The 13,997-nt window shown below is 41.3% G+C and overlaps 1 protein-coding gene across 7 annotated transcripts in view; it reads left to right on the top strand.

The window, feature by feature from the left end:
* HTR4 (5-hydroxytryptamine receptor 4) overlaps positions 1–13,997 on the top strand; it is a 153,504-nt gene that overhangs the window by 95,617 nt on the left and 43,890 nt on the right. For all 7 annotated transcript variants that reach the window (XM_082213068.1, XM_082213066.1, XM_082213071.1 and 4 more), the window contains 2 exons: positions 8,360–8,513; positions 11,510–12,078. In XM_082213068.1, the coding sequence (XP_082069194.1) occupies positions 8,360–8,513; positions 11,510–12,078 (723 nt within the window). The remainder of the gene's footprint in view (positions 1–8,359; positions 8,514–11,509; positions 12,079–13,997) is intronic.

Raw genomic sequence — 13,997 nt, 5'->3', positions numbered from 1 at the left:
AGCTTTGATTAGGAATATGTCATAATCAAGCGTCTCCTTTAAAAATAAATAAAAAAGCAATCATATGGTGCAGTGTGGACTGAAAGAGCCTGTTCAATTTAATGTCCAGTCCTGCATAAGTTCTGCAGCAGTGAGGACCTTATCAAGATGAGACATAATGCTTGCTGCTCTCTGTGTAGATTGGTTCAGCTGTTGAAATAAGCCACCATTCTTCAAAAAGAGAACTAATAAAAACCAAGACCTTTTGCTGGCGTTAAAATTAAAACACAACAGTTTACTTTCTGTATGCATCCCTGCATCCTGAAACACCATGTGTGTTGCCACACCTCAAAAAGGATATAGTAGAGATGGAAAAGGTTTTTTGGCTACGGCACATTCTGAGGTGGAGTAGATGATGCATAGAAGGTCAGCAATGTGAAAAAAATGTGGTGTTGTCTTTGTAGGTTTCCTGGTCTATTCTAAACAAGACACTGTTTTTTGCTTCTTGTCCTCTGCTTGTAAGACTAATTCGTATTTCAGCTGCTGCCTCACCTGAGCAGCCTGCCTCATTCCTCCGCTAGCTGCAGCCTGGAGGGTTTTTGCAAAGGCAGCAATGAGCATAGATACAATATATTATCATAAATCAACACCTCCTGCCTATATCTAAAGACACAAACCGAACCCTCCCCCTCCTCTTCCCAAAGAGAATGCTAACATTTAGACATTGTGAGTTCTGCAGAAAGATATGCGTTCCTGTAAAATAATTTGAAACGACAGGATCTCAGATGAGAACTCTTGATGGCAGAAGCCTGCAAGGGAACAAGTGTTAGCATGGTAGAAAGGGTAAAGTGTAGAAGCGCTTCTGTCGAGAGGATCCCCAGGAGACAACAGGTTCCATGTGACACCTGCTCATGCAGAACTTTGCTGTCTGCTCTAGTGCAGTGCCAGTGATATCTGTGTCTTAGATGCCTGGATGAATCATACTTGGTTGTGCGGGGGGGGGGGGACTTCCCTTGTGTTGTGCTACTCTCACCACCCCTGCATGCCCGATGAAGCTGCTGTTGTTAAGTTGTGGGTGAACATATCAGATGACACAGCGATTCTTCAAACAGCTCTTGTTTATTCACAGGCCAGAACAGAACTGAACTGAAGGGTTCAGCCAGCCTGCTTATATAGAGTGGCACTAGAACGCAACAGTAACCATTTTCTGTAACTATCCAATCACTGAACGTCACTTTCGATCCCTTATTTGCATATGTGGACCTGAACTATCTACAGTATCCCCCTGCTGGCCAAGGGTGAGAACTTCAGTACATAACAGCAGTCATGTCTGAAAAGGGGTTATGATTGCCAGGTTGGGTAGACTGAGGGAGATGGTGAAATAAGTGTAGAAGGAGCTCAAATTAATGAACTTTAGAAACACTGTCCTAAGTGTGGCCGGGCAGACCGCTCGCTCACTTAACTAACTGGGTCACCCACTCATTCAGACCCCAGATTTCCATTACCCTGTTGTGTGTGCAAACAAGCAGGCAGGGAGATGGAGGCAATGGCAACATGGGAAGTCCTGCCTGGACCACCTGCTCGCTTCTCTTACAGCCAGCCCACTTGTGCCACTAGCCTGGCCTGCCTGCTTTGCTCACTTTTACTGCACCTGCTGCTGTCATGTTACATTTTGTGTGGCCACCTGTTGGTTGCCACATGAACTGCAAGGTGACAGCTTATTTTTCTTACAAAAATGTTATATAGTAAGATATGAACATTATTACTGCCATCTATGAATGCTTATGCATCACATTTACAAGAGGAGTTGGAGATCCTTAGGCCTCTGGTTAGTCCCTGGGGGGGAACAAGATACTGGACTAGATAGGCCTTTGGTCTGATCCAGCAGAGATGTTCTTATGTTCATATGGCTGATATACTTTGGTTGTGAGGTTCAAAAGCATTCTGCATAAATTCAGTACTGTCTTTTCTAGCTCATACTATGCAGTTAAAGCACTTTTATGCTACTTTAATAGTTATGACTTCCTCCCAAGAATCCTGGAAACTGTAGTTTGTTGAGGGTGCTGACCTCACAGAACTACAATTTCCATCACTCTTAACCTATTGCCGTTCTCAGAGTTCTCCATGACTGTTAAAGTGGCATATGTGTGCTTTAAGTATATGGTGTGGACATGACCCTAATTTAACAGGTGAGGAAATACCCTCATTAGTTTTGTAGGGTGCCATTGCCTTTTATATCTCAGATGCAGAGCTGAGGTATAATGATCTAGAGTACTTAGAACTGCAGTCCAAGCTAGGTTTTGTCTAGTTGAAAAGGGAGATGTTATTACTCATTTAACTCAGTTCCACAGTTGTCCACTTGCATCTTTTGCCTTCCCCTTGTCACATTAGCTACTGGGATCCTTTTCTCTCTACTGTCTCTTGAATTAACCCTAAGATTGCCTGTCAAATGTGTACATTGTCTGCATAATCAATATTTTCATTTTCTACTTTCATATTTATCCCTATTTTTGCAACAATAAACTCTGACATTCTTAGGTTCTAACCTTTGGTATGTTATTGGTATTGTTGTTAGATATATGGACACACTGCATCAGGGCATTCCAGGCAGTAGGGAGCCTGTGTGTGTTTTACATATTTCCGTTTAGAGCAGACTTCCCTTCAACACACAGTGGGGATTACTCAAGATGCAGAGTTTGGAAAATGGGAGGTACTTGAATACCTCCAAGTCTACAGACTGCCTTGATGCCACTGCTCATGTGCTTACTGATGCTGTGAAAACAGCAGAGAGAAAACTGCTCTGTCTTTGAGAGAATCCCCCACCCACTTCTATGAGTGCATAAATGGAAATATGGGAAGCACACAGAGACTCCCTGTTGCCTGGATTGCCCCGATGCAATGTGTCCACACAAAGAGGAGGGTCTGATGAGTCATCTGAAGAGCTATTTGCACATGAGTCTTATGTCTTGAATAGGGAATGATCAGGTCCAAAATATTAAGAAGTGACTCTAATGTTTGAGATAATGAAACTAGAAAGACAGTGCATGTATTTCTTAGTAGTAGGCAACTTTCAAACTACCAATGAATGTAATTGCAAAACTGAGATTTCTTAACATTGTACAGTATAGCCTTTGCAATACCACAAGAATCATTCTTTTTTAAAGATTGGCTTTGCAACTGTGTTAATCAGACCCTGGTTGCTGCTGCTCCTTCCATTCTGGGCAATCCTACTAAAGCTCCGTGCACATGAAAAAGAACCAAGAAGGCTTTTCAGAGGCTGGAATTAAAACAGATAAAATGTGACAAAGCGTCCTGTTAATGCTCAGTTCTCTACACAGCCGCAAATAAACTCAATTCCCCTTAAACCATGCCTGTTCAGAGGTAATGAAGGAGAACTGTTGAAGAAAAGGAAGCGAGAGCTTTTGAGGAAAGAAATGGGATTGAGACCAAAGTGGCTATATGTAACCTGTTCATGCAGGTAATAAATGCAGTATGATGCTTTAGAAGGCTTCCTCTGTAGTGCTCAAGACTACAATGCAAAATATCTTGGATTTATAGAAAGTAGACCTAATGCGTTGATTGCTGAGCTTGTGAACTGGAAAATAAAACCACACGAGAATAAACAACAGAACAGATGGCTGAGGCATAATCTTAGGCATGCAAGGCACGTTATGCATCTTTCTTTCTTTTTAAGTATTTGAAATGTGTGTTCTTTCCCTTTTCTATTTGCTACTATTGCCGCCACCTTCTCCAAAGTCTTCGTGGAACTCTTACTTTGTTTGTTTTCACTTGGCAGTACAATTATTTGTATTCCTCGTTAGACAAATTTAGCTCTGTTGAGCAGTTTCATCTGAAATAGATCTTGTTAGAAGAATGGGTGTGGGGCACTGTCTTTAGTTAATTAGGAGTATTAGTAGTTGCTTTTAATGGGACATTGTTAAGTACATAATTGAGCAACCTGCTTCCTGGATGCCTCCAGGGAGCCAACAAGCAGAGCTTGAGGGCAGTAGAACTCTTTTCCATTGTTGTGCCCTAGTAACTGGTATTCAGAGAGATGCTTTCTCTGATCCTGAAGATGGTGTGTAGCTATCCAGCATGACTTGTAACTGTCAATAGCCTTTTCCTCCAAGAATTTGTCCAATCCCCTTTTTTGCTAGTATATGGGGAGATGGGAAACGTGGGTAGCTTTGATTAGGAATATGTCATAATCAAGCGTCTCCTTTAAAAAATAAATAAAAAAGTCATCATATGGTGCAGTGTGGACTGAAAGAGCCTGTTCAATTTAATGTCCAGTCCTGCATAAGTTCTGCAGCAGTGAGGACCTTATCAAGATGAGACGTAATGCTTGCTGCTCTCTGTGTAGATTGGTTCAACTGTTGAAAGAAGCCACCATTCTACAAAAAGGGAACTAATAAAAACCAAGACCTTTTGCTTGTGTTAAAATTAAAATACAACAGTTTACTTTCTGTATGCATCCCTGCATCCTGAAACACCATGTGTGTTGCCACACCTCAAAAAGGATATAGTAGAGATGGAAAAGGTTTTTTGGCTACGGCACATTCTGAGGTGGAGTAGATGATGCATAGAAGGTCAGCAATGTGAAAAAAATGTGGTGTTGTCTTTGTAGGTTTCCTGGTCTATTCTAAACAAGACACTGTTTTTTGCTTCTTGTCCTCTGCTTGTAAGACTAATTCGTATTTCAGCTGCTGCCTCACCTGAGCAGCCTGCCTCATTCCTCCACTAGCTGCAGCCTGGAGGGTTTTTGCAAAGGCAGCAATGAGCATAGATACAATATATTATCATAAATCAACACCTCCTGCCTATATCTAAAGACACAAACCGAACCCTCCCCCTCCTCTTCCCATAGAGAATGCTAACATTTAGACATTGTGAGTTCTGCAGAAAGATATGCGTTCCTGTAAAATAATTTGAAACGACAGGATCTCAGATGAGAACTCTTGATGGCAGAAGCCTGCAAGGGAACAAGTGTTAGCATGGTAGAAAGGGTAAAGTGTAGAAGCGCTTCTGTCGAGAGGATCCCCAGGAGACAACAGGTTCCATGTGACACCTGTTCATGCAGAACTTTGCTGTCAGCTCTAGTGCAGTGCCAGTGATATCTGTGTCTGAGATGCCTGGAAGAATCATACTTGGTTGTGCAGGGGGGGAAACTTCCCTTGTGTTGCGTGTCGAGGTCCCCAAGCCACCCCCCAAATAACTCACAACGCACACTTAATTTTTTGTTTAAGGTTTTTGGCATAATTTTGGCCACAACTTTATTTAAATACAAAACCGTGAGTGGTTGTTTAGGCATTGGTTAAGACTATCTGTCCCCCCGCCTGGGGACAGAACTGACTTCCAGGCACCACCAAAATACAGTGCAGGAAAACAAGTTGGGGAGAATTGGAGCTGAGTCACAGACCCTCAGTTCTCATCCGCATGCTCCCCGAAGACTTGCCAGCCCTAGTCCCATTCCAGGGATTGGACAAAAAGATGGCAAGCCCCAGGATTCCTTTAATGGAATTCCCTTTCCGCAGCAACCACGGAGGGGCAGGCCCAGCCTATCCTAACCCCTCCTCCACCAATTTATAACCAATGCCTAACCGCAACCTTACAAGTTGTGACGATTTGCTATCCAGCATGATTTGTAACTGTCAATAGCCTTTTCCTCCAAGAATTTGTCCAATCCCCTTTTTTGCTAGTATATGGGGAGATGGGAAACGTGGGTTTATGGCAAGGATAGCCATTGTGGTACCATCCAGATATTTTTAGACTACAGCTCCCATTATCCCTGACCATTTGCCATGCTGTGTGTTTAATTGGATAGCTGTTGGGGTTAGTGGAAGCTCCCAGGCTAAAGGCAGGGCAGGTGAGGGTGTGGATGCTTGTGTGTTCATGCATGCAGGTTTAAGGCTGAGACAGACCTGAAGGTACCATCTATCTCTGGTATCTGATAGGGATGTAGTAAATGTGCTACCTGGTAGGAGTGCATCCTACTTGCCTCTACTTGTATATCTGTAAATAAAGCAAGTGTTTTAAAGTGCCATAAATATTCAGTACACTTCCCTACAGAGGAAGCTAAAATCTGGAATGTGCTGCCATTGGAATTTCTTGCTTCTTGTAAGTGGGCAGCATGTGAGAATATAGAAGCATGTTTGATCCTTCAGGGTAAAATATATTTCTTGGAATCTTTCACTTTATATTATTTATATACCTCCCTTTCCATATGGCATAAGGCAGTTTTACAAAATCAAATATATATATATAAAATTCATTAAATTGTGTAATCCTTAAAACAACAACTTATCAACTTTCTTTTTTAAAAATCACCAGAGAGCAATTAGTAATAGCAGCAGTATGGTTCAATAACTTGTCTGAACATGATTTTTTAATGTGGACATTAATTTTTAATTTTTCCCAGGTATTTGCAGGAAATTTATCAAACCATTCCAGATAGAAATATAGGGAGCTCCTTGGTGCTCCAATTAGCTTGTGTAAACCTAGTGCAGCCTGGGGCTATATTCAGTGCTGCAAGAGTTGACTTCTGCTTGTGCATCGACACTTTCCTCTTATCCCCTAACCCTCTGGAGCAGATTTAAAGGGTGTATGATAGGGATGGAGAAATCCTTTCCATCCTGGCTCTGAATGTGGATGTCTTAAAGTATGCACAGTTATGCAGCAAATGACACACATAGATGCTGCCCCAAGCAGATTTGGAGTGTTAAAATTAGAAGAAGAAAAATAGAGTAAGCCTTCAGATCATCTCATAAGTACCATGGTCTAACCAGCTGTCAGAAAGGTTTAGTTCACAGATCTGTGGTCCGTTCTGACGACTGGTTCAGTGGAACAGATTGGGGCCTCTCTCTCTCTGGCATTTATGGTAGTCTGCAATGAAATCTTCTGACATTCCCAGTGTGCATGGCAGGGGGTGTTGCAAGGCAGGGGTGAGGAGGAGAGCACATTCTGTGGCTGGAAGTCTGTTCTTGATGTGTGTGAGTGTGCATGTTGTAGGTTTTTGAATGAGGATAGAATTGTGAATGAATGGAGACTTACAAATATTGAAATTTAAGCGGCAAGAAGGTTCAAATCTCAAGATGTCCCTTTCATAGAATTAACTATTGCTTAATAGTTTGTTTAACCAAAAGTGATACTGTCAGCTGCAAATGATAGAAATTGATAAACCTGTGCAGCAGAACTGCCTGGCTGAACTGTTTCCTTCATTGTGGTTAATTGAATATCATCTGGAAATATTTCCATATCATTTTGCTACTTCTGATTCAATGTGTTAATTGCCAGGGGAATTTGCAGTCCTTTCATTTCTCTTTCTATATCTAATCATGTTCCTTTCCTCTCTTGATGCAGAGAGAAAACACTCTATATTCTGCATAAATATTCTCTGCAAAATGCCCATTTCCTGCTAGCACAGCAGCCAGCTTTATCCAGCACTCTCCTGTAGGGGTCTCTTCAGACGTGGGAAAACATTAACTATTGGACAAAATTAACTATTCTTATAAAGGGAAAATTCACCAATGAGGATTGGAAGAATGATTGAGAAACGGTTTTGGCAATAAGCAAAAATAAATCTTCCATAAAAATGTTCAACATTCTGTTAGAATATGTATGTGCGTTTGAACAAGTTATAATAATCTATAATTTATAGATATTAGAAAAAGCTATTTTAAGATATTTCAAGATGGCATAATGTTCCTTGTGTTTTAAATGAAATAGCATAGAAATTATTGTAAAAATTGGTAAAAATGTAAAAAAGAGAAGGGTTACTTTCTTCCCGCTTAAAAGTTAGTTTGATACATTAGGATTTTTGCTGGCTCTCTACTAAAAAGGCTACTCAGTTTTATCTGCTTTTCCTATCTATCCATAAATACTAAGAAGCTGTGCTTATTGTTGGATATAATCTACTAGTACGTGACCACCTATGCAGACCTTTAAGCTCATTAGCATAAATATCAGCAGGAGGGGAAATCTGTGTCAGATGCAAGGGTCATTAGAATCGTTCTCAAAATCTTGCATTCCTGTTCTTCAGATAATGACAGCTGTTTCTCAGTTTACCAAATATTAACAGTTTTAATGCTAAGCAATCTTCTATACACAGGTTGGCTATATGTGAGCTTTAGCTTTTACATCAGTTTTATTGCACAGTGTTGTGTACACTGATGATACTGTATTAATAATAATACGAATAGCCAGGATTGTACAATTTCACATATTTCTGCACAGATGAGAGAAGCATTAGACTTGCTCCCCTGTGCTTCTCAGCAAATTGCTGGAAGCCAATACTTAAATTTCACAGATTTGAAAAGATGGGACTGGCCGAAGAATGTGTGGTTCCTTGTTTCCATTAATTCTTTTTTCTTTCCTCTTTAAGGTACTATGCTATCTGCTGCCAGCCGCTGGTTTATAGGAATAAGATGACCCCACTGCGCATTGCTGTAATGCTGGGTGGCTGCTGGGTAATCCCAATGTTTATTTCTTTTCTCCCTATAATGCAAGGATGGAATAGCATTGGCATCATGGACTTGGTGAGTAGATCCTAGTTGTCTGGTGTGAAGTTCAATTCTGTATGAGCAGGTCTTGTATTGACCAAAATCCCTCATCTCTTTTAAATAGCCAGTGGCGTAGCGTGGGTTGTCAGTACCCGGGGCAAAGCAAGTAATTTGCACCCCCTAACCCATGGATTTGCGCCCCCTAACCCGTGGATTTGCGCTCCCTAACCCTAACCCCCAGATGTTGCACCCAGTGCGGCCGGCCCCCCCTGCACCCCCCACGCTACGCCACTGTAAATAGCATACAGTTTCACCCAAGAAGATTGAAAGAGAAGTTCAAAATTGCTTCCAGACCATTTTTATTACCAAACTTAGGGTCAGAAAGGCAATTTCACTTCTGTCATAGTGTTGGCTGCTGTGCCTAGGAATTTATCACCTTCCCTTGGAAATCTGAACCCCACCTGCCATTTTATTTTACTGAAATGACTCTAACCTTTGTGCACACTCTAGAATTCATCACTACTCTTTTCCATTTGTGATCTGAATATTTTATCATTCTCTCAATTCACTTGTTCCACTCGTAGCTAAAGTTGACAGAGTTGGTTCTAGATAGCCTCCAAAAATATCCTGTGATTCTATGAAATATCATTACTGTGAATTTAAAGAGAATGAAGTCTTGCTCATGGAATCCTAGAAATGGAAGTTCCTGTAAAGTTGCAGTTCATCCTGAGTCCCTTGCACTGAGTCATTACAAAGTAATTGATGATCTGTACTTCATTTACAACTTTTTAGGGCTGAAATAAATATTGCATGAATCTAGTATAGCAAAACCCTGATGGACCACTTTTGTTTGTTAGTTAGAAGTAGTTTTGAGAACAAGCAATTGGAAGCAGCTAAGTGCTGTAGGGAGGGAATGCGTAAACCTTCTTCTGATCATCACTTTTCTATAGTGCAGCGGTTCTCAACCTGTGGGTCCCCAGATTTTGTTGGACTACAACTCCCATCATCCCTGATCTCTGGCCTTGCTAGCTAGGGGTGATGGGAGTTGTATTGTGGGTCCACAATATCTGAGGACCCACAGGTTGGGAAAGGCTGCTATAGTGGCTCCCTCTGAATCACTTCTACATACATATGGTGCTATGTGGAATTCCAGGTGTGTGCTTGCAAAGGTAAACACCTGTCTTGAATTCATAGGGAAGAAGCATATCTGCACGACAGTTACTTCAGAAAAGCAGTAGAAAGGCTAGTCAGCGCTTTCCCCTCCCTTTTATCTTCTAATTTTCTGCTTTTCAAAGTTGCATTTTAATAAGAAAAGCAGCCACCCAGATCTTTATTTACACCCACATTTTGTTTAGTATTATCCTGATTGTCAAAAGATAGATTTAAGTCTACCCTAGCAGATATATCTCCCTTATCTGGAAACATAATCTGGAATCCTCTCATAACCTTGGATCCTCTCAGCCCAGTGGGCCAGGTCCACAAAGGCAACTGGGAGCACTAGTCATGTTGCTGAAGTACATAATGTCTGGATTTAGAAGCTTTTTATTGGACTGTGGGACATAAAGTTGGACATTACGAACCATTAGGAAGAAGGTAAAGGAAATATTTAAATGTGTAGTGAGATCAGCACTTTGCATGCTATGATTTAGGCCCCACAGTGGAAGGGACCCCGACTAGATGATCCCTGGGGTCCCTTCCAACTCTACAATTCCATGAATGTCCTTGAAGGAGACATTAATGATTACACGCTCAGTCTGAATATCTGCTGTGGTCTGACAGGGATACTGAGTTATTGACAGATCACAGTGACATCCATGATACCTTCAGAACCCATTGGCTAACATGTTGTGAAAGAACCTTTTCTACTTCTATCTATTTCCCCCCCCTCCATTGACTTCCTTCCAGTGAATGCTGTTTTTACTTCTGTACGTTGACAACATGCCACCATTCATAATAACAGTTCTTTAAATTGATCCTCCTTACCATCTAGTAAGCTTGCTGTCAGCCTAGCATGAGGGACAGTTGGCAACTCTTTCCATGAGACTCAGACTTGATACTTTCTGAAAACTGCTTTCAGTTCATGCTCCATTTAATTTACAACTATGAACTACTACAACTGTCAAGAAAGAGATGGGGTTTTTCATCACCCTGCCTCTCACAATCAGTACTATCAGGGAATGATGGGCAGGCAGAGGAATGTTCTATGCAGTCAAGCAGTCACAGCCATTGCAATAGGCCTGGTGCCACATTTTTGTAAGATTCCACTGATGGAATTATTTTCTTTGGCAGCCTATCAGTAATTAACATTCCTTCGTTCCTCTACTATGCTTCTATACACACATGTGCAATATAGTATCTGCAGTATGGGCATTGATTCAGCAATAACAAGAAGATTTGGGCATTGTGTAATCGTCCATCCCCAAAAAGGTTCCATTACATTCTGAATTGCGACTCATCCTGATATTTAAATGTCAGAGAATAAACATTTTCTTCACTGTATGATAAACATAAAACATTCAAGGAAGATAATAGAAATGGAGAAAAAAATATTCAATAGGTCAATTCATAACTATATTTATTAATTTTATTTCCCAATATTTATTTCCCATTTGATTGATAGAAGTGGTTTACAAACAGAATAAAGAAATAAAATGATCAGTAAAAAAAGTTTAAAACAAGTACTTTAAACATTCAAAAATATTTAAAATCAATTATTAAAACACACGCCAACATTTTACATGTCTGGATAGGCCTGCCTAAACAGAAATGGAAAGAGTACCGGCTAAAGGTGCCTGCCTAGTGTCAATAGTCAGGGAGTTCCGAAGTGTGGGTTCTGCCGGTTACGCAAAAGACATGGAATAACTGGGAAATGAGAAATGGGTACAAGGGTTGGTAGGGAAAGTTCCAGATTCTCAGCAGTGTTGTTTTTCATTCCACACATGGGCAAATGAAGCAAAGAGAAGACAATTAATGACCAGAGAAGCTATAATATGTCCTTGTCTTTCTTTGCTTTTTTTGTTCATCTCCCTCAGGTAGAGAAAAAGCAATTCAACAGTATGTCCAACTCAACTTACTGCATATTTATGGTCAACAAGCCCTATGCTATCACCTGCTCTGTGGTTGCCTTCTACATTCCGTTTCTGCTAATGGTGCTAGCCTACTACCGGATATACATTACAGCCAGGGAGCATGCTCATCAGATACAGATTCTTCAGCGTGCAGGGGCCCCAACAGATGGGAGGCCACACCACCCTGACCAGCACAGCACTCACCGTATGAAGACTGAAACTAAAGCAGCCAAGACCCTCTGTATAATCATGGGGTGTTTCTGCTTATGCTGGGCACCATTCTTCATCACAAATGTAATAGACCCTTTCATAGATTATGCAGTACCTGCAAAGATATGGACTGCTTTTTTGTGGCTGGGATACATCAATTCAGGATTGAATCCCTTCCTTTATGCGTTCTTGAACAAGTCTTTCAGACGTGCCTTCCTCATCATCCTGTGTTGCGGTGATGAACGATACCGAAGGCCTTCCATCTTAGGACAAACAGTCCCTTGTTCCACTACTACTATAAATGGATCTACACATGTGCTAAGGTGAGTGGTTGTTCAAAACTGGGTTGAGAAAAAAGCAAGGATAATTCTGTTTTCATCCACTATGCGGGGAGCGGGGGTGGATTTTTTTGTATTGAAGTAGCCAGGGCTATGGCCTGATTTAGAAGAGCTGGCATGTGCACATTTCAGTGGGTTAGCCATGGACCTTCCCTCACTCAAATCTTCCTCGGTGTTCTCAGTATGGCAACAGGTATGAAAGAGGTATCCTGCGAAGGGGATCTATAAACGGAGCTTCATGGTGGAGCACAAGAGGAAAGGGAGAACATATGAGTGCAGAGGAGTATTGTGAAAAGAGAAAGTGTCAAGGGAAAGGAATGTATCCACAGATACCAGAGATATCTCATCTAGTAACATGGTTCACCTGGATGTACTTGACTAATGTGCACTTTGTTAATACTAAAGTTGATTGTCCTGCCAAAATTAAATTCCTTACAAATTCCTTTGGCACCTATCAGAGACATGGTGCAGTGCCACTGTCTAGTCTGAGCATGGGCTAATATGTATGTCACACTGGGATTCCAAAGGAATCAATCCAAATGTTTTGATCCTAAGAAATTATTTTACAGATATCAGTTTGAATCATTTACTTTGTAAGCACCAAGTCAGTAATTTTTCTGGCTGAAGTGTTACTATAGGATGCATAACAATGTTTTTGTGGAGGCAATGAGTAAGACGTGGTCTATTATTAACAGGCCTTTTGTTTAAAGCTCACATCAAGTTGAACAGGTATTGAACAATACTGAAAGTTTTACTAGTTATTATTTATTTGTTGTTGGTATCTGTCTATCTTGAGAGACAATGGAGTGCACCATCAGGGGTGAAGTCATATTGCTGGAGAATCACAGCACCTGCTGTGGTTGCAGGGACTGGTAATAACTGCTGCCTCCCATGGTTTTTTTGCTGTGTTAGCAACTCCGAAGTGGCCTCTCCAGGACACAAGCCTGGCCAATGTAAATGCAGGTCCAAAGGAAAGCAGAACAATACGTTTGGCAGCAGGAGTTTCTGGAAGGAGGCATACAAGATGCCATCCAGCCGTCTTACAAATTCCACTCTGGATTTCTGTAGGGTTTATTCCTTAGCCTTTGATTCTCTCAAATATATTCTGCAAAGCAGTGGAGGTTTGGGGTCAGAGTTTTCCTTCTTCTAGATGGGCTACCTTCCCAGGTTGATAAGCCCCACCTGCCCCTCACTTCCCTCTACAGCCATGCAGAAACCACCTTGAACTGTTAGACCCATTATTGCTCTCATCCACTTAATCCACCAGAGCCTGTCTTTGCATGCAAGGAAAGTCCCTAACTCATTGAGAGTTTGAGACCCAGTGGCTACCGTCACATGTATAGCCCACCTTTTCTACATCCATTGTTAAACATGGCTCAGTGACCATAAGAAGCAACACATCACCTAAAAATTCAGTACAGTTTCCCAGAAGAAACAGTAAAGAACACATCAATCAGATGCTCAGAAGAACCAAATAGAAAATCAGTTCAAGTGAAAATCAAAGAAAAATGACTCAGTTGCATGACTCAGTGCTCTAAGTCTAGCCTTTTCTAAATTAGTTAATTTGTTTTTAAGGGGAGAGGGACAGGGCTTCCCTGGGAGTGGGCCCTAGCCAACGGAATGGCTGGGGCAGCTTCCATGGGGGGGGAAGCATTGGGACACCTGATCTCAGTGATCACTGGCATGGGGATTTCTTACTGTTGCTGAGATAATCATCCCTTGTTTGTAGGGTTACCTACAGATTGTCAACCTTCTTGCAAATATTTGAGCTCATGACCTTAAACTTTTTACTTAGCATTAGTTGCTATGATGGCTGAGGCATAAAACTTTCAAGGGAACAGAGGAGATTGTGTTTCTTCGGCCTGTTTATATAAAATTGGGAAATGCTGAGGCACTAAGATTAA

Source organism: Podarcis vaucheri (assembly GCF_965113315.1).
Source record: "Podarcis vaucheri genome assembly, chromosome: 2".
NCBI lineage: Eukaryota > Metazoa > Chordata > Lepidosauria > Squamata > Lacertidae > Podarcis > Podarcis vaucheri.
Note: the sequence above shows the minus strand (reverse complement) of the source record. Positions and strands in the feature narration are given on the sequence as shown.